The sequence below is a fragment of the Natator depressus genome, chromosome 7, assembly GCF_965152275.1.
Source record: "Natator depressus isolate rNatDep1 chromosome 7, rNatDep2.hap1, whole genome shotgun sequence".
Classification (NCBI taxonomy): Eukaryota; Metazoa; Chordata; order Testudines; family Cheloniidae; genus Natator; species Natator depressus.
This window is the reverse complement of record NC_134240.1, coordinates 119,210,446-119,230,162: the sequence shown is the minus strand read 5'-3', so window position 1 is coordinate 119,230,162 and position 19,717 is coordinate 119,210,446. Positions and strand designations below refer to the sequence as shown.

Sequence of the window (19,717 nt, the reverse complement as noted above, 5' to 3'; positions counted from 1 at the left end):
TTGACATCTGATTTGTGTCCATTTATTCTTTTACGTAGAGACTGTCCAGTTTGACCAATGTACATGGCAGAGGGGCATTGCTGGCACATGATGGCATATATCACATTGGTAGATGCGCAGGTGAACGAGCCTCTGATAGTGTGGCTGATGTGATTAGGCCCTGTGATGGTGTCCCCTGAATAGATATGTGGGCACAGTTGGCAATGGGCTTTGTTGCAAGGATAGGTTCCTGGGTTAGTGGTTCTGTTGTGTGGTATGTGGTTGCTGGTGAGTATTTGCTTCAGGTTGGAGGGCTGTCTGTAGGCAAGGACTGGCCTGTCTCCCAAGATTTGTGAGAGTGTTGGGTCATCCTTCAGGATAGGTTGTAGATCCTTAATAATGCGTTGGAGGGGTTTTAGTTGGGGGCTGAAGGTGACAGCTAGTGGCGTTCTGTTATTTTCTTTGTTAGGCCTGTCCTGTAGTAGGTGACTTCTGGAAACTCTTCTGGCTCTGTCAATCTGTTTCTTCACTTCCGCAGGTGGGTATTGTAGTTGTAAGAATGCTTGATAGAGATCTTGTAGGTGTTTGTCTCTGTCTGAGTGGTTGGAGCAAATGAGGTTGTATCGCAGAGCTTGGCTGTAGACAATGGATCGTGTGGTGTGGTCAGGGTAAAATCTGGAGGCATGTAGGTAGGAATAGCGGTCAGTAGGTTTTCGGTATAGGGTGGTGTTTATGTGACCATCGTTTACGTAAAAGAATAAATGGACACAAATCAGATGTCAAGAATTATAACATTCATAAACCAGTCGGAGAACACTTCAATCTCTCTGGTCACTCGATTACAGACATGAAAGTTGTGATATTACAACAGAAAAACTTCAAAACCAGACTCCAGCGAGAGACTGTTGAATTGGAATTCATTTGCAAATTGGATACAATTAACTTAGGCTTGAATAGAGACCGGGAGTGGCTAAGTCATTATGCAAGGTAACCTATTTCCCCTTGTTTTTTCCTACCCCCCCCCCCCCGTTCCTCAATGCAAATGTGCAGAAGCTGTAAGAGTCTATTCAAAGATGTTCCATAAGGGGCTTCCCTGAGACTAATCACTTAGGATGTGGTACCTCAGCCATTTCCAAGGGGAGTTCTACCTCTGAACACTGCAGGGTCCGATGGAGCCATTTCTTGCATCTCTTCTCCCATCCAGGGGCTGGTAAGGTCAGTGGGTTCTTAATCTCTTTCTCTTTTCTTCTTCCTTGCTCTCCTCTGAGAGCAGGCAGAACTTGAAGGGAGTGTGCTACAGGAAGACGGGGTCCAAAGTAGGTCTTGTATTTTGTCCTGTTTGGGACCATTGTTATCTTCAGCTCTTCTGCCATCCCCGGTATGATTATCTGAAGAGTCTGACTGGTCAGATATAGGACATATCTCATTTACCTCTGTCTGACCAGAATGAACTGTACAGTGTAACGTGGCACAGGCTGTATTGTGATCATGTACACTGCAGGCATGAGTTTGCTGTTCTTCCATCCATCTCCCCTCCTGAATGAGTAGGAAACTTAGGAATGCATCCTTCCCTTCCACATAGTATAGTGCTGAGTGATTGTAGGCCCCCAAATAAAACTGTACTTGGAGCCCTTTCTACTCCCTCCCTTCTGCTCTGAAGCAGCAGGTAATTAACATGCATGCTTCCCCAGAAATTCACGGGTTTTGGCAATGATGCTGCTGCACGAACAAGGAAGTAAAGCAAAACAGTTAGGCCAGCTCGGAAGGAGTGGGGCATTGAAAAGGGATTCTAAGATCAGGGAGGCTGGGGCTGTGGGAAAACGGGATTTGTGAAAGAAGAAAAGACCAAAATTAGAGGCAAACATTTTTATTACAAACAACCAGAGAAATTACAGAGATGCTAGAAACACACTGCGCTACAGAATGGGCAGACGTATTATTGTCAGACCTGATCCTGCCCCCCTTACTCTCTTGAGCAGTCTTTTGTATGCACTGAAGTCAAAGGCTGTTTTGGCTGCATTCAGTGGGATCAGGCCATAGATTTGGCGGTTTGGCAAAACCTTCCTTCCTTGGCAAGATGTGAGTGTTTTAACTGATTGTATTCCTTTGCCATTTATACGCAGACTTGCTGGTACGTGGCTCTAGGCACTTTAACAAGTGTTATGATGTACCATTAGCTGCTCTAGCAAAGGGAGAGTTCTGTCCCATTCCCACGCGTGGTATCTTGGCAAAGGGGCAGGTTTAGGAAGGAACCTCCTGGGTGAGATTCCCAGGTGTGCTCCTTCTAGCTCCAAACCCCCAGCAGGGCTGCAGAGATTCCCTTGCAACGGCGCCTTCCTGCCATCAAGGGATGCTGTGGGGCCTGCACTGAAGGTAGGGAGCTGGTTCTCTCTCCACCCTCTATTTCCCCCCACCCCCTCCCCGGGGAGCCTGCTGAACTTGGAACCTGGGGGAAAAGGAGGGAGCTGCTGACTGCTTCTGAGCCTGGGCAGGGGGTGGAGGGCAGAATACAAGGGGCTGCCATGGAGGAACAGACTGGGAGAGATGGGGACTCCCAAGGGGGAACAGGCTAGGGCAGGGGTTTTCAAACTGGGGGTTGTGACCAGCCTCCACCCCTGTCAGCCTGTCAGCCTCCACCCCTAAACCCCACTTCTCCTCCAGCATTTGTAACAGAGTTAAATATGAAAAAATGTGTTTTTAATTTATGGGGGCGGGGGTCGCACTCAGAGGCTTGGTGTGTAAAAGGGGTCACCAATGCAAAAGTTTGAGAACCACTGGGCTAGGGGCTCCCAAGGGGGAATAGGCTGGGGAGATGGGGCTCCCGTTCAGCCTCTGTCCCTGCTCGGAGCCCCTGGCCTTTGACGGGGAGCTGAAGAACACTAGGCCTGGAAGGAAGTGAGGGATGATGGAGAAGAGGCTGGCCCCCAGAGATGTCTCCACCCTGCCCCCCAATGCATGGGAGGTGAGGTAAAGGACCCAGGGGAGAACAGAAGTGGAGCAAGTAGCAGCTACTGGAGCAGAACTGGGCTCTTGAGAGCGGTGTGTGGGAGGAGAGCTCTAGGGACAGAATGTTTTCATGTGCTGGGGGGTGGTCGCTATGGAGCCGTAGTAACTCACCTGTGGAGGGGGGCAGAATTATTTGGCCTGTATGTCCCCTCCCCCAGGGAAGGGAGACAAAGCCCCCGCACCATCAGCCAGTGCTCTGAGTATATTAGCTGTGTTGATGTACATTTTACATTCTAATCTTTAAGTTAGTAACAAGATGTTGGCAGGTTCTGATTTCTCCCTGACCGGCCTGTTTCCCCCCTTGAGTCCCGGTTGGAGGTCACTCTCCAGTTTCATGCTTTAAGGGATGGAGACAGCGGTGCTGGACACAAACCTTGGTTAAACTGGCATTAAGTTGAAAGTCAATATCAGTAATTTAAGGCTTAAAACAACCTGACAATGCTATTAACATCAGAAATCCAGGGAAATCAGCATTAAGGTTAAATTTTAAGGAATCCCAAATAGTTGAAAGTAGCTATGGAAATACACAACTGAGGCACTTAGACGACCTTAATTCTGTCCCTGTTAGTGGCACTCCTGTTAGATAGGCCTGAATCAAACCCCCACCTACAATGATCCCCAAAATCTTGTGGTGTTTGAAATCTGGATCCAAATTCGCAGCTAGAGTCCAGTTTGAGTGGTGCCTGCTGGACTCTGCAGCCGGCAAATCACTGCATTCTCAGCAGCATGCTGCGTCTAAATTCTGTGGCAAAGAGCCCTTGGTTACTCTCGCAGCTCTGGATACATTTACGAAATGGAGATGAAGGGTTTTCTTGAGTTAGTTCTCAAAATGAATAAACCCAGGCAGTACGGTAACACCGGTGATGTTGGTGTGACATCACGGCCAATTATCTTTGTGCTGACCCGTCACGGTTAACTTTCAAGAGCTGCTGCTATATTTTGTACTGAAAATGCAGACCCGTGGGTTGTGAGCGGGGAAACTGGAGGGTTTAGCAGCTGGCTTTGGGGGCAGTAAGAGCTTTCGGAATGTGAGAGGACGTTAGGGGTTTTTGCATAACCATGTTAATTGGCGGTTAAAAACTGAGCAGTGAAATAATTTTGTGTCAGCCCTGTTAACTTTTAAAACCTAATTAGGAAAGTTAACACTCTCCAGTGACATATGTGGGAGCAGCTCATACCTCTCAAAGCTATTGTTTCAGGCTGTCTGCAGACTCCTGTTCCTACGCTGGTTAAACTTTTATCTGGAAACTTTTTTCCCCACCACAACCATGAGGCCTTAGAAATTTTTTATTACAATGAAAATGTAAAAAGGTGGCCCTGGGTGAGTCAGCAGAGGGGTTCAACCCTGGAACCTCTGGCTCTTACTGCCTGAACTGAAAGATTCAGCTCTAATAGCCAGCGGTGTAGCAGGCTCAACCTCTTTATGTGGTCCAGCCACCATGAGATGGGGCAGAGCACCACACTGGGTGTGCATGGGTTCTAAAAGCTTGTATTGTAGAGTACAACTCTACAGCAAGGGGTGGGTTCCCCAGCCAATTCCACGAGGAATCATGGACTACACAGGCCATTGCCATAAGGCTACAAAAGTATTTCCGTTTTAACCTTGTCTTCTCTTGCTCATAACGTACTGAAACATTTGACTTTTGGGCTGCAAGGTTCCAAGCTTGGGCCAGTTTACACACTTGTGCATGTCTATCTCGGGGCCGGCCTGCAACATTTTGGCACCTGCGCGGGGAGCTCAAATGACGCCCCCATGTCCTCTCACTTGGGCCAAAACTTTGAAACTCTGGGTCCTAGAGGTGCCCCCCAACAGTCTGGCACCTGAGGTGGCCGCCTCAGTTTGCCTCATGGTAAGGCCAGCCCTGGTCTGTCTAGTCTATCAGTCTCCTCATCCTCCACTGTTGCTACGTGGGACTTACTTCACTTTTAAGGAAGATGCATTTTGATGCCTTACTGGTGTGACAAGGCCCCTTTTAAACCTCAGTTTGTCTGGAGGTTTTGGCCTTTTGCGGTGCATTCCCCCTGTTACTCAAGCTATCTGCCCAGGGCACGGACGGTCTCTCCCTGCCCACAGACTGCTGCCGCTGGGTTGCCTGGCTCACATCCAGGGGGGGCTTGCTGTAGTGCCACGATTTCAGGAGCTCATTCATCTGCTCCTGGTCTGTGATTCCCCGCAGGTGATCTTCTTCCCCTTCTCCCCCTGCGGCTTCCTCCCTGGGCGCATTGCAACGCCGCAGTTTGATTTCCTCCTGCATGCTTTCAAAGAAGTGGAGGATGCACTTGTGGGCGAAGTCCTGGGCGTGCTCACAGCAGGTTTCGTCGAAGATCTTTTGCTCGATGCCCATGTAGTTGCTCCAGCAGCGTGTCTGCAGGAAGGCAGCCCGGTTGAAGCAGGGTCTGAGCGACCGGGCAAGGAGGGCTACCATGATAAGGATCAAGACAACACTCCAGCCAAGGGCCTGGGCGATAAGGAAAGAAGCATTGAGGCAGGATGAGAGGCATCGGGAGTGACACTGACATTAGTGTAATATACTTGCTGTTTGCCTGTATAACCCTTAGCTCAAACCGAGATTTTAAGCAGGAGTGGGGAAATGGGAAGATGTCTGGGTTCTGGTTCAAATTGTAGCCTGGGGTTGCCAAGCCTCCAGGATTGTCCTGGTGTCTCCAGGAATTAAAGATTAATCTTTAATTAAAGGTTATATCATGTGATGAAATCGCCAGGAATATGTCCAGCCAAAATTGGCAACCCAATTCTAGCCACAAAATCCAGGCAACTACACCTCGAAGAGTTTATACTCCATGGGAAGGCTGAGCCCTTCTAGAGCCCTGTGAATGGCCTAATGAACATAGGGCATTTTATCCACCCATCGCTAATCTATAGTTGAGCACAGCTGGAGTTCCTAATCAGGGGAGGGCTGGAAAGGGGTGGGAGTGGGCATAGGCCAGGTCTGACAGACCTTTGTCAAGGTTAGTCCCTGCAGACCTGGTACTGTGCCTGCCTTTTACAGGGTCGCCAGGTATCTGGTCTGACCACTAGAATCTCCTAAAGCATAGATGATTTTCAGTGCGTGTACAGTCTCAGGTGGGGGTGTGTGTGTGTAATGGGATGGAATGTCAGGGGAAAAAATTAAGGCACCTGATTATCTCTCTGATGCACATTTACCATGCACACTAGCTTCAGTGAGAGTTTCTTGCACAAATCTGAAGGGGTAGTTGGACGCCAAGAGTTCACAGAAATTAGGAGAAGTCAACTCTGTCGTCAGTGAATTGCCTAGAGTTTGCAAGGAGCTATGACACACACTCCTGAAAAAGCTCAAAGTTAAACCAGCTGTAACTTCCTTTGAGATAAATTGATTAACCCTTGGCTTTCCACTAGCATTACTCCATCAAATCCCCAGCCTGATATCTGATCGGTGTATAGAGCAGGGGACTAACATACAGGATTCCTTGGGTCTGTTCTTAGCTCTGCCATAGACTCATTATATGGGCCTTGGGCAAGTCACTTCACCTCTCTGGGCCTCTTTCCTCATAAGGGAGTTGTGAGATTTAAAGTTTGTAAAAGAGTTTTAACCTCCTTGATTCTGAAAAGGGCTTTAGAAGAAGAGCATCTCACTATTTTTGGTACCAGCATCCTCATTTTTTATCATGCACATTTCTAAATCACCAATGCCCCCCAGAATCTAGGTGCCAATGCTTTGTTCTACTACCCGACATGGGGGACTCCTGCAGAAATTATCATAAAGATGGTATTTCTGAATGTCAGAGAAATGGAGCTCAGTCTGGCTCCCACTTTAGTCAATGCCAAAACTCTCCCTGACTCCAGAGGAGTAGGAGCAGGCTCGTGGTTGTTAGAGCTGTTCAACAGACCCTTTGAAAGGCTCCTAGAAAAACCTCTGACTTACTTGTGACCAGCATTTCAGGTATCTGGAGACCGCCTTCCGGGCAGGGTTGTTCTTCATGAGCTCGTCATCTTTGCAAGGCACTTTGGAGAGCAAGAGCTGCATCTGGGTAGGGGTGACGTTGGCAAACCCCACAAACTTTTCAGGGTCGATGGAGCCACTGAAAGCACAGACGAAGCATTTCCCATCGAGGAGGGTGACGATGATCCAGATGATGGGAGCAATCATGGCTCGCTGCATGATGGAGGAGCACATGTACCTGTGTGCAGGAGAGGGAAGTGTGAACCGGTGTCAACCTGATGTCCCTGGAGATGAAGCCTTCTACTTATTCACAGAACTGGATTGGCACAGGCAGCGATAGCATTGCCCAGGGAATACCATTTAACTCGGCCTGGCTTTTGCCAGCATTTTTCCAACTAATGCCTTCTCTGTTCTTGAATCTCTGCAATGATGTTGTCTTGGTGCCTTCCTTGGGAATCTATTCCACTGCCTAAATGCTCTTCGCATACTGACCAAAGTATTAAGATCATTCGTGGGTGCTGCAAGGATCTGTTATTTAAGGTTTCCTCAAGAAACAAACAAGGACTGTGCCTGATTAAGGATTCTCTTGCATAGTCTGTGCATGATTCTCTGTCAACTCCCTTTCCTCCCTTCCTTTCCCTCCTCTCTTCCCTCTTTCTCTCCCCTCCAAATTCAGCCCCACCCCAAAATATCACCCCTGCTCTTTCACCCCTTCCTTGCCTCCATCACATCAACCCCCCCACAAAAAATTACTTCAATCATTCTTGCTTTCATTTATAAACACCCCCTAAACATTGAAACAACAACAATGAAAAACCATGCACAGTGAATCGAAATGACCACGGAATTGTCTTGCTGTAACTTCCCCCAAGAACACCCCCCACACCCATTTTCTGTTGTCTTTACTTTCTGTAAAGACAACAGAAAATATTGTCTTTGCTTGTCTGTTGTCTTTGCTTGATCCTGCAAATGCTTACTGCTGTGATTAGTCCCACAGAAGTCGTTGGGAATATTGCTCACAGTGCAAAGTACTATGCCTTGTAGGGAGTATTTGCAGCCTTGAGCCCTTAGGCAGGGGTGGCGAACCTGAGCCTGAGAAGGAGCCAGAATTTACCAATGAACATGCCAAAGAGCCACCGTAATACGTCAGCAGCCCCCCATCCGCTTCACCCTTCCAGCCTCCAGCGCCTCCTGCCCACCACAATCAGCTGTTTTGCAGTGTGCAGGAGGCTCTGGTTGGGCGGGGGGAGGAAGCTTGGAGGAAGGGGTGGAGTGGTGGCAGGACCTGGGGCAGAGCAGGGGGTTGAGCAGTGAGCACCCCCCGGCACATTGGATGGCATCTAAAAATTGCAAAATTGCCACCTTTAAATCTGTTACTGAGTGTTACATGTGCCAGCAATGCTCCCGTACATTGGCCAAACCAGACAGTCTCTACGCAAAAGAATAAATGGACACAGATCTGACATCAGGAATCATAACATTCAAAAACCAGTAGGAGAACACTTCAACCTCTCTGGCCACTCAGGAACAGATTTAAAGGTGGCAATTTTGCAACAGAAAAGCTTCAAAAACAGACTCCAGGGAGAAACTGCTGAGCTTGAATTAATATGCAAACTAGATCCCATTAACTTGGGTCTGAATAGAGACTGGGAGTGCCTTGGTCATTACACATATTGAATCTATTTCCCCATGTTAAGTATCCTCACACCTTCTTGTCAACTGTCTAAATGGGCCATCTTGATTAGCACTACAAAAGGTTTTCTCCCCTGCTGATAATAGCTCATCTTAATTAAGGGTTTCAGAGTAACAGCCGTGTTAGTCTGTATTCGCAAAAAGAAAAGGAGGACTTGTGGCACCTTAGAGACTAACCAATTTATTTGAGCATGAGCTTTCGTGAGCTACAGCTCACTTCATCGGAGCTGTAGCTCACGAAAGCTCAGGCTCAAATAAATTGGTTAGTCTCTAAGGTGCCACAAGTCCTCCTCATCTTAATTAATTAGCCTCTTACTCCACCTTTTCATGTTCTCTGTATGTATGTATATATATATATATCTCTTCTTACTATATGTTCCATTCTATGCATCCAATGAAGTGGGCTGTAGCCCACAAAAGCTTATGCTCAAATAAATTTGTTAGCCTCTAAGGTGCCACAAGTACTCCTTTTCTTTTTGCGGATACAGACTAACACGGCTGCTACTCTGAAACCTGAAAATTGTCTACTGTGTAGCCTAAACATTGCCTTCCTTAGCTTCAGGCCACTCCTGCTTGTGGTATAAATACATTAAAGACTGTGAATCCCTTTGAGCTCTATTGTTGAAAGGCGCTGTATAAGAGCTAGATATTAGTATTGTTATCTTTCTCTGGGATTCAGAAATATTCTCTGCCTTCATTTATATTGTGGTTACTTTGAAGGTATTCATAGAATCGCTGTGCTCCCGGACTCACACAATCTGTTGTAAGTCATCAGTGCCGAGCTCACTAATGAGCAGCCGGCGTTCAAGATGTTTAAGAGGGAACTTCTAAGGAGCTGAGTTTAGGACAAAACTAAGTATCAGGGAGATAAAGATGTAACAAACAAAAGGGCTGGAAGAGAGGCAAAAGGAACAGAACAACTCACAATGGTGAATCCCTCACCTGATGATGGCTAGATCCTTCTTTCTGCCCCCAGTAGGTCTTTTCCACTCCTCCAGCATCACCAGAGTCTGTCTGTTGAGAATGAGACCACAGAGAAAGAGGGCCATGGGGGGCAGAAACATGATTCCCAAACCATAAGCCATGTTGTACTTGGGCAGGCAGGGGCAGTTAAAGTCAAAGGAGGTATACATCTTCACGCTAGCCAGGGCTAGCAACCCACAGATCCCATTCATCACCGACTCAGAATTGGACTGGAAGTATTGGAAGATCATCCGGAACCGATCCATGGTGCTGTATTGGCTGGGGGCTGCTTCCGAAGGAGAAATCCCTGGTTAACTTCAGATTGATGAGGTGCTTGCTGGGGGAAGATGGTCACGTCTCTGCGACCGTTTTCTTGGGTTTTCTGGGTATGTGCGTTCTAATATGTCTTCTTTTAGTTAGGGTTAGAAAGGCAGCTTAGTGCATTTGAATGGGCAAAGAGATAGAAACAGGAAAGCAACACTGCTTACGGTGACACACAAAAGCACCCGTTTAGGATTCCCGTGTCCATCTACATGGGACCAGGTCAATGCAGCTGCCTCTCTTGTGCCTCTTTCCCTTCCAGGGTAGAATCCTGTGTGACGGCTCCTGGACACAGTCTTTCCAGTTCAGCCTTTAGCCAGATACTTCCCTTTCATGGCAGGCTGCAGTGGTTGGTCGTTCTACTTTCTAAGTAGATGGATACAGCCTCTCTGTATTATTTTTCTCCCCTTCTTTCATCCACAGCACTTTAATGCATGCCACACAGTAGCAGCCTGGAGGTAGGATAAGATATACATTCCCAGGTCATGGAACACTAGCTCTCCCCTGTAGAAAGAGTTGTCTCCAGATGCCTTATTGATGATGTGTTGTCAAATGAGTCACCACTGGTGATCAAACTAGCTATTCAAATGAGCTTATTTGTCTACATGTCTCCTCCCTGTTTCTCTGCATTAGCATGGTTGGCTTCTGTGCATTAGCTCTTAAGCTGTGACCTAGATGCCAGAGAGCAGGGGTGTAGGAGACAGGGGTTCAATTCCTAGTTCTGCATGGGACTTGCTATGTGACCTTGGGCAAGCCACTTAATCTCTGCCTCAGGCTTCCTGTAACTAAGCATAATGGTATTAACCTTCCCGACAGGGATGTTGTGGGGATTAATTGTTTTCAGGTCCTTGGATGGAACGCTGATCCCAGGGATGTAACATCAACCAGCGGTTTGATTGCATGGCGTGGTATGTGGGCCCCATAGTTTTCATTGCTCTGTCTGCAGCACCATATTGCATTGCTACTGGCACTCTGATACATGCTGAGCACCATTGTTCCTTGTACTCCCCTGTCTGTATTCACCTGTTGTCTCTTGTCTTCTACTCTGAGTGTAAGGTCTTTGGGACAGGGGCTGTCTTTTTGTTCTGTGTTTGTACGGCACCTAGCACAATGGGGTCCCAGTCCATGACTAGGGCTCCTTGATGCTATAGTAAAATGATTGACTAATACTACTGCAATATGTGCCCATAAGCATACCATGCAAATGTTCAGATACCAATCCATGGCCATATATATACAGACCACACATGGTCTTCATCAGGAATCAAACCTAGGAATCTTTGAGACCGAAGAGATGGGCCTCTACCTCTTGGAATGAATGAGACTTTCTTCCCCTGCGAGAAAGTAGCATACCAGAGAGAGTCATGATCGCATGTACTAGTCTAGTGCAACTAGGGTGACCAGATAGCAAGTGTGAAAAATCGGGACAGAGGGTGTGGGGTAATAGGCACCTATATAACAAAAAGCCCCAAATATCGGGACTGTCCCTATAAAATCGGGACATCTGGTCACCCTAAGTGCAACATGACTTCACTGTGCTGGGCCAGTATTTAAACAGTTGCAACGATCAAAGCTACAAGTGTTGACGCTTGGAATTTTAATACAACCTGCCCCTGCTCTCTGGAAAGTAAACAGAGTATTCTGGAAGGTCTGATTTCTATTTTAACACTGTATTTAATTATTTCCAGGCCCTCATCTTCAATTAGAAATAAGGAACTGAACAGCAATAGGGCATCCATCCCCTTTAATTCTGAAATAACCCAGTACTCTTTTAATATGTTTTGTTTTGTTAATATTAAGCCTGTATCTCTCTGTATTGGATGCTTTATACAATGCTGCTCTTGAAGTAATACTGTGGGCATTCAGTCTGCAGTGGGAGACAGGCCAGTCCTTGCTTACAGACAGCCCCCCAACCTGAAGCAAATACTCACCAGCAACCACACAACAGAACCACTAACCCAGGAACCGATCCTTGCAACAAAGCCCGTTGCCAACTGAGTCCACATATCTATTCAGGGGACGACATCATCATAGGGCCTAATCACAATACTTCAACAAAAAAACTTCAAAAACAGACTCCAAGGAGAGACTGCTGAATTGGAATTAATTTGCAAACTGGATACAATTAACTTAGGCTTGAATAGAGACTGGGAGTGCATGGGTCATTACACAAAGTAAAACTATTTTCCCATGTTTATTCCCCCCCCCACCCCCAATGTTCCTCAGACGTTCTTGTCAACTGCTGGAAATGGCCCACCTTGAATATCACTACAAAAAGTACCCCCCCCCCCACTCTCCTGCTAGTAATAGCTCACCTTAAGTGATCACTCTCCTTACAGTGTGTATGGGAACACCCATGGTTTCATGTTCTCTGTGTATATAAATCTCCCCACTGTATTTTCCACTGAATGCATCCAATGAAGTGAGCTGTGGTTCACGAAAGCTTATGCTCAAACAAATTTGTTAGTCTCTAAGGTGCCACAAGTACTCCTTTTCAGTCTGCAGTGTGGGTCTTCAAGCTATTTTCTGCACTTGAAACCAGCCTTAATCTTCCATTAATGTCAATGGGAATGCTTCATGCATAACGAATCCAGACTTATTAGGGCACAGTTGCAGAGCCAAATGTGGTGTAGCTAGCTACAGCTATGATAGCCTTATTTTCTTTGTATTGTATCTTTTACATTTCTAGGGTGTCTGCAGTGGCAGTTGCCATTTTGTGTAGGAGAGTAGATGCAGCATGTTACAGAGGGAAGACGCACACTCTTCTAACCTGGAGGCTTTACTTCTGTTCTTTCCTGTTTTGCTGTCTTTCCTTTAACCTAAAACACATCATTTACACTCCAACTGTGTGGATGTTCTCTATGTATTGGAAATCCTAACACTTCTAGCAACAGCTGGACAGCATGAATCACAGAATGAAAGGTTGTCCTTAATTTGAAAAATTCATTGTGTGATATAATACCAGAATCCCAGCCCTTAGAAATGTAAAACCACTAGCAGGTCTTAGTCAATTAAACTCTCCCTGAGGCCAATGCATGATTATTGTACATTTTCTATTGTTTTGCCCATCTCATTTTAAGTATTTAAAATGATGAAGATTCCATCTGTTCCCTTGAGGCTGTTTTACAGCCCAGTAGGTCTCGGTAACAAGCAGGTTTTTCTTCCTGCTATTCAGCCTAAATTTCCCCTTCCTGACTTTCATTCCAGACAGCTGAGTGTTCACCCTTCTTAGTTACAACTCATGCTTCTGCAGGCATTCCAAACACCACATTAGAACATTTGCCTGTTTTTCAAAATGGGAAAGCAAAGCTCTGCCTAGCTAGCAAAGCAACCAAAGCAAATCAAGCTGCATTCAACAAAGGTACCAACAATTTCTTCTCACCCGATAAGATCAGCCAATTTCAAATGCTGAGTCAGCAGGCATGAGTCGCCTGTTCCAGGAAGTGAGTAGGAAGCTCCTTTACTGGACTAATCTGTTCGATATAATCAATTTTAAAAAAGGGGGAAGGGTGAGATTGCCCCCCTATGTGTAGACAAGTAGTGTGCAGTTTGGTGACACCAAAGATTGCAATGCTATCCCCCTCCCGCCAGGACACTGAGTGCTATTCCCTATTTGTGTCAACATACACAATTACTTTAATCAAAGACATATGCACACAACCATAATATTTATATTTTCCTTTGATGAATGGAAATTGCTTGTTAATTGCAGTCACCAGCTATAAAAACTTGTAGCTGATCAGCAACATAGAATCATAGAATATCAGGGTTGGAAGGGACCTCAGGAGGTCATCTAGCCCAACCCCCTGCTCAAAGCAGGACCAATCCCCAACTAAATCATCCCAGCCAGGGCTTTGTCAAGCCTGACCTTAAAAACTTCTAAGGAAGGAGATTCGACCACCTCCCTAGGTAACTCATTTCAGTGTTTCACCACCCTCCTAGTGAAAAAGTTTTTCCTAATATCCAACCTAAACCTGCCCCACGACGACTTGACACCATTACTCCTCGTTCTATCATCTGCTACCACTGAGAACAGTCTAGATCCATTCTTTTTGGAACCCCCTTTCAGGTAGTTGAAAGCAGCTATCAAATCCCCCCTCATTCTTCTCTTCTGCAGACTAAACAATCCCAGTTCCCTCAGCCTCTCCCCATAAGTCATGTGTTCCAGTCCCCTAATCATTTTTGTTGCCCTCCGCTGGACATTTTCCAATTTTTCCACATCCTTCTTGTAGTGTGGGGCCCAAAACTGGACACAGTACTCCAGATGAGGCCTCACCGATGTCAAATAGAGGGGAGCGATCATGTCCCTCAATCTGCTGGCAATGCCCCTACTTATACAGCCCAAAATGCCATTGGCCTTCTTGGCAACAAGGACACACTGTTGACTCATATCCAGCTTCTCGTCCACTGTAACCCCTAGGTCCTTTTCTGCAGAACTGCTGCCGAGCCATTCGGTCCTTAGTCTGTAGCGGTGCATGGGATTCTTCCATCCTAAGTGCAGGACTCTGCACTTGTCCTTGTTGTCCTCTAATTTGTCTAGGGCCCTCAGTATCCTATCACTACCCTCCAGCGTATCTACCTCTCCTCCCAGTTTAGTGTCATCTGCAAACTTGCTGAGGGTGCAATCCACACCATCCTCCAGATCATTAATGAAGATATTGAACAAAACCGGCCTGAGGACCGACCCTTGGGGCACTCCACTTGATACCAGCTGCCAGCTAGACATGGAGCCATTGATCACTACCCGTTGAGCCTGACAATCCAGCCAACTCTCTATCCACCTTATAGTCCATTCATCCAGCCTATACTTCTTTAACTTGCTGGCAAGAATACTGTGGGAGACCATGTCAAAAGCTTTGCTAAAGTCAAGGAACAACATGTCCACTGCTTTCCCCTCATCCACAGAGCCAGTTATCTCATCATAGAAGGCAATTAGATTAGTCAGGCATGACTTGCCCTTGGTGAATCCATGCTGACTGTTCCTGATCACTTTCCTCTCCTCTGAGTGCTTCAGAATTGATTCCTTGAGGAACTGCTCCATGACTTTTCCAGGGACTGAGGTGAGGCTGACTGGCCTGTAGTTCCCAGGATCCTCCTCCTTCCCTTTTTTAAAGATGGGCACTACATTAGCCTTTTTCCAGTCGTCCGGGACTTCCGCCGATCGCCATGAGTATTCAAAGATAATGGCCAATGGCTCTGCAATCACATCCGCCAACTCCTTTAGCACTCTCGGATGCAGTGCATCCTCCTCCATGCTGCAGTTATAAGGACATTAAGGGGCAGCCTCACCCCGCCCTTACTGAACTCTGCAGGTTGTGTGTGTTGGATCATATTAAAGAAGTTCTGTATTAAAATCACAAATTAGTTTGACTCCCCATAGTTTAAATTCCAGGGTATTACTATTTAAGAGGTCTCTTGGTTTTTGGTGCTGTTTCTCTCCCTCTGTGTGTGAAACTTGCAAGCTGCTAATTGTGTTAGTATATTCTAAGACAGAGTCTGTTCTCAAAGCAATTCTTTGTAACAACAACTACTCACACAGAGAGAGACTCAAAGCAATACTCTGTAACAACAGAAACAGCACCCAGAGACTCCCCGGCCCTTTTGTTGTATTCATCTCGCTTTGTTAACAATTGTGATTAAAATAGAGATAGAGGATGTATGTGGATGGATGCTTGGTGTGGATAATAACTGAATGATCAGGGAGGTGCCAGCCTAAGAATCCAGTGTCCATCCGCTGAAGAAGGCGTCAAGTGGAAATAACCAGAGGACCCCCGGAGAGCAGACTGGAATCCACCCAACAGCCTCAAGGATGGGAGAACCAAAGAACAAGATAACATCTGGCAGCACGGAGCCGTCAGGAATGTGCCATCTGCTGATTGATTCAGCAACAGCATGATGAAGCAATTCCCATAGACTGGCATAGGAAGAAATTCCTATAAAAATGGACTCTAGAAAGTGAGAACTTTGGGGTCTGATTCTGCAAACCAACTTCCAGGAGCATCAGATGTGCATCTGACGAGGCCCTGCTCCCTCCTCATGTCCAGGCCACCTGGCCAGTGGCTTGGCATGAACAACTCTAAGGCTGGTAACTATGATAACAACCTTGCAGAACTTGTGTGTGTGTGTGTGTGTGTGTGTGTGTTTGTATGAATGAATGTGTGAATAAATATGAAATTGAATGGAATGTTATAGCTATAACTAACTGCTTACTATGATTCTTTCTGTATTCACAATAAATGTGGTATTTTGCCTTTTCCCCTTTAATAAGATCCTGCTGGTTTTTATTTTATTGGTATAACATGTGGGCCTTTCCTATTTTCAAACCACTTTAATAGTGGCTGGGATTATTATTTCATAATGCGCATTTCTATAAAGTCTTCTTCAGACAAATCACTTCATCCTGGCGTGAAATGTAGACACTTCTGGGGAAGAACACAGCAACTGTTGACTAGTGCCCACCAACATGAAAAAAGATGTCGGAGACGGAGTGGCAAGAATCCTGTATCCAATCCAAACTGCAAAAGGAATTTTAGGTAGGCAGAATATAGTTACTCAGACAGGATGTTTGGCCAGGGGGCTAGGGTTCTTGGATCTCTAATGTCTACATCTGCTCAGCACCTCTGTTTGGAATCTTAGTGCTACTCAGAACTGGGAGAGGGTACTGGTGATTTGTGGCAAAAACTGAACATTTCACAGTTTGTCCTGAAAGAGAGAGAGAGAGAACATCTCAGGGTGTGTAACGTAGCCATTAAACAGGATTAAAAATTTAAACTAATTTTCAAAATCAGGCAAAATTAGTTCATCCTAACTAACTCTTAGGTTTCCTCCCCTCACTTTTACTGTACATATCTGTCAAAATATCTGTTTTGATCTATGGGGAACTGTACCGAGTCCACCAAGTCTGCCTGGCAGCCCCCTCTCCCCGCCCCCAGGAATCTGCACTATGCCCCTCGCCGTTGTTGCTGTCATTCAGGCTTTGTAGCGCTACAGAAACGTTGCCTGTGACTCATGTGAGGGGAGATATTTAATGTGGCAGAGCAGGATGCGATGGAGGCCATTGTTAGCCAGCAAGGATCACCCAGAAGCTATTATTCCTCACCACACCTGTGCATGTGTGCATCCTCTTGGGGTGATCAGACACTCTTTGATTCAATACCAAACAGAATCAAAGCATCAGAACAGGGAGGAGGGAAACCATTCTTTAATCATTTATGTGATTAAAATGTGAGACCTAAAAAGAGGGATGTGGGCGGGCAGGTGGGTGTCCTGTCCATGACACACAAGCAGCAATCTCTCTTGCCTTTGGGAGCAAGGCTGATCTCATAAAGTGAGCAAAATGATGACCATTCTGCAAAACGGTGAGTGTTGCTTAACTTTGCTTGACCCATCAGTACTACACCAGAGCTGATTCCGTCCATCAGACAGAAGTCAGTGTGCACACACTCTTTCCCCTAACCCTATCTCCTAGTCTGTCTCCTTGCCCAGTTAGTCCCAGTCTCCCCTTCATCTGAACTCCCAGTCCCAGATTCTCTCTCTCCTCATCCCAGGCTCCCTCCCACAGTCTTCTTGTCCCAATCTACTCCTCTGCCTCTCTCCCCAAGTCCAACTCTTGTCCCTTCTACATTTGAATTAGGCAGCTTCCTCCTCCACATTGCCTGGGCTGGGCCCAGCAGGGGTGGAGTCACTGAGAGCACAGGAGAGACTGGCTCCCTGCTCTCGTGTCTGGTGCTAGACCTGGACGTTGGGCCACAACAGCTCAGAGCTGCAATTACAGGGAAAGTCCCACTTAGCCCCAGGCTGGAGCATACACCGTGTGGACATAATATTTTGGGGATTTTAGCTGTGAAGCTCTAGCAGCTCTCTATGAGCGTAAGGGGACTGTTGGCTCCTTACTGAAATTTAGTGGGGGTTTTTGGTTGACCATCTCCCAGTACCAAAAGAAAGGGGAAGGGCCCATGAGAAATCACGGCCCTGTGACTGACAGTCCCCAGTACCAATGGGGAGAGGCCAACACTCCGGGTTAGCCTGATTGACAGGGCAGGCAGGCCAATGAGGGAGTCAGGAGCCCACGGGTCCCGTCCTCCGTGTGACTGGGAGCTGCCGCCTGGGCCAGAGCGCGGCCCGGCTTGGGAGAGAGCTGGAGTCTGAGCTGAGGTGGCAAGCGGGGCCATGCCGGCCAGAGGAGCAGCCTGAGCTGAGAAGAGCCGCAGTTGCCAGAGGGGCAGCCCAGGGAGCTGCGCTGGAGGCAGAGCAGGAGCAGCAGCAGCGCTGAGGCAGGCTGGAGCTGGGGCTGGAGCAGTTCGGAGCCGGGTGCAGTGAGCAGCTTCGGAGAGCGCGGGGGAGCCTGGGCAGCGGGCCCAGCGCAGGGAGACGCCCCCCAGCTAAGCGTCCAGAGTGGAGAGAACACCCCAGAGTGGGGACACCCTAGCCCCTGTCCCAAGTGACCATGCCAAGGTTGGGGGTCGAGCCCCCCAGGAATCCTGGGCCCAGCCTTGCCGGGGTTATGCGGACTCTGCCAGACAGGAGAGTGGAAGGGGAGCCCTCAAGGTCAGGCAGGGCTCTGGCTAAAGGGAGTGGGAGCGAGGACTCAGATCCTTTTGCTAGCCCATTCCACCAGGATAGTGTATAAGCCAGGAAAGTTCCCCACAATGGCAGGATCATCCCCCCACTTATATGAGCATGTGCAAACTGTTTGGGTTTTTTTCCCCAAAAAGGTGTATATCTTGGCCAACTTTGGGCAGATTTTCACAGGGATGGCAAAAGGCATATCCTTGACCCAAAGGCCACCCTCCTATCAAATATCAAGTTCCTGCTCGGTAGCATGGGGGTGCTAGAACTTCTCAAAGAACAGACACCAGAATTTTTAACATGGGGAAAACAATGTATTTTTCTCCAGCCTCATTCTCAGAAATGGCTGACCAGTTTTGGCTGATATTTCCCAAAAAACTCCAGGCAGACATCCATTGCAGAAAATTTCAGCTTAAGTGGTTAAGGTTTGCGAAAGGTATAAGCAACTGAAAATAGGGTTTGTATTGGGGTGGCTGGCCCCTTAAGGGGAGATAGGCCTCAGACCCACTTGTGATAAGATCAGCTCACCTTCCCAGGTGGGAAAATGATTTTGGTCACGTGACAGGAAGGTCATGTGACTAGCTCAGGCCAGGCCTACGTATTTGAGGGAAAGGCTTGAGAGACAACAAGGCACTTAAAGGAAAGCTAGTAATATTCCAGCCAGATAGGTCAGAAGCCTGGGAAGATGTAGCTGGCCTGAGGAAGCAGCTGCAGGTGAGTACTGCAGAGAGCAAGACTGGCTCCTGGAAGGAGTAAAGGGACTGTTTGGAAGTGAAGCTGGCTCTGGGAAGGAGGGCTAGGAAGTCTTGATTCAAGGAGAGAGAACTATTTGAACTATGGAACTGGTGGTGGAAGGAGGCAGCTGGCTGAATCTGGTGTGAAGTACTACCTAGCTCCAGGAAGGAGGGCTTTGGGATCCCTTGATTAGGGGGAAGGTTGGGGCCTGGAGGACTAATGTGTGTAGGACTGAACAAATTGGAACCCCCTCCAGTCTCCAGACAGGAATACTTTTAAAATGATATGGACTGGGTGGAGTTTTTAAGGAACCCCATCAGAGAGAGGAAACTGAGGCAGGGCACTGCAGAACCAGACCAGGCCACAGGGGGGCACTCCAGAGGTGGCATTGCATTTACAGAGTTTCAGGGTATGTCTACACTACGAAATTAGGTCGAATTTATAGAAGTCGGTTTTGTAGAAAGCATTTTTATACAGTCGATTGTGTGTGTCCCCACACAAATGCTCTAAGCGCATGTAGTCGGTGGAGTGTG

The 19,717-nt window shown here is 47.2% G+C and overlaps 1 protein-coding gene across 1 annotated transcript; it reads right to left on the bottom strand.

Moving 5' to 3' along the window:
• Positions 1-4,958: 4,958 nt before the first annotated feature.
• Positions 4,959-9,826, bottom strand: CALHM3 (calcium homeostasis modulator 3). Its single transcript, XM_074959656.1, has 3 exons — positions 9,540-9,826; positions 6,888-7,143; positions 4,959-5,444 (listed from the first exon to the last, which is right to left on the bottom strand). Exons 1-3 carry the CDS (start codon positions 9,824-9,826, stop codon positions 4,959-4,961), a joined length of 1,029 nt encoding a protein of 342 aa, XP_074815757.1.
• Positions 9,827-19,717: the final 9,891 nt, after the last annotated feature.

Excerpts from the sequence above, each read along its gene's own strand:
- CALHM3 (XM_074959656.1), bottom strand. The coding sequence starts at position 9,826 with ATGGATCGGTTCCGGATGATCTTCCAATACTTCCAGTCCAATTCTGAG. Across the intron at positions 7,144-9,539 it reads AAGGATCTAGCCATCATCAG|GTACATGTGCTCCTCCATCA; the intron begins GTGAGGGATTCA and ends TCCTGCACACAG. Across the intron at positions 5,445-6,887 it reads ACCTGAAATGCTGGTCACAA|GCCCTTGGCTGGAGTGTTGT; the intron begins GTAAGTCAGAGG and ends CTTATCGCCCAG.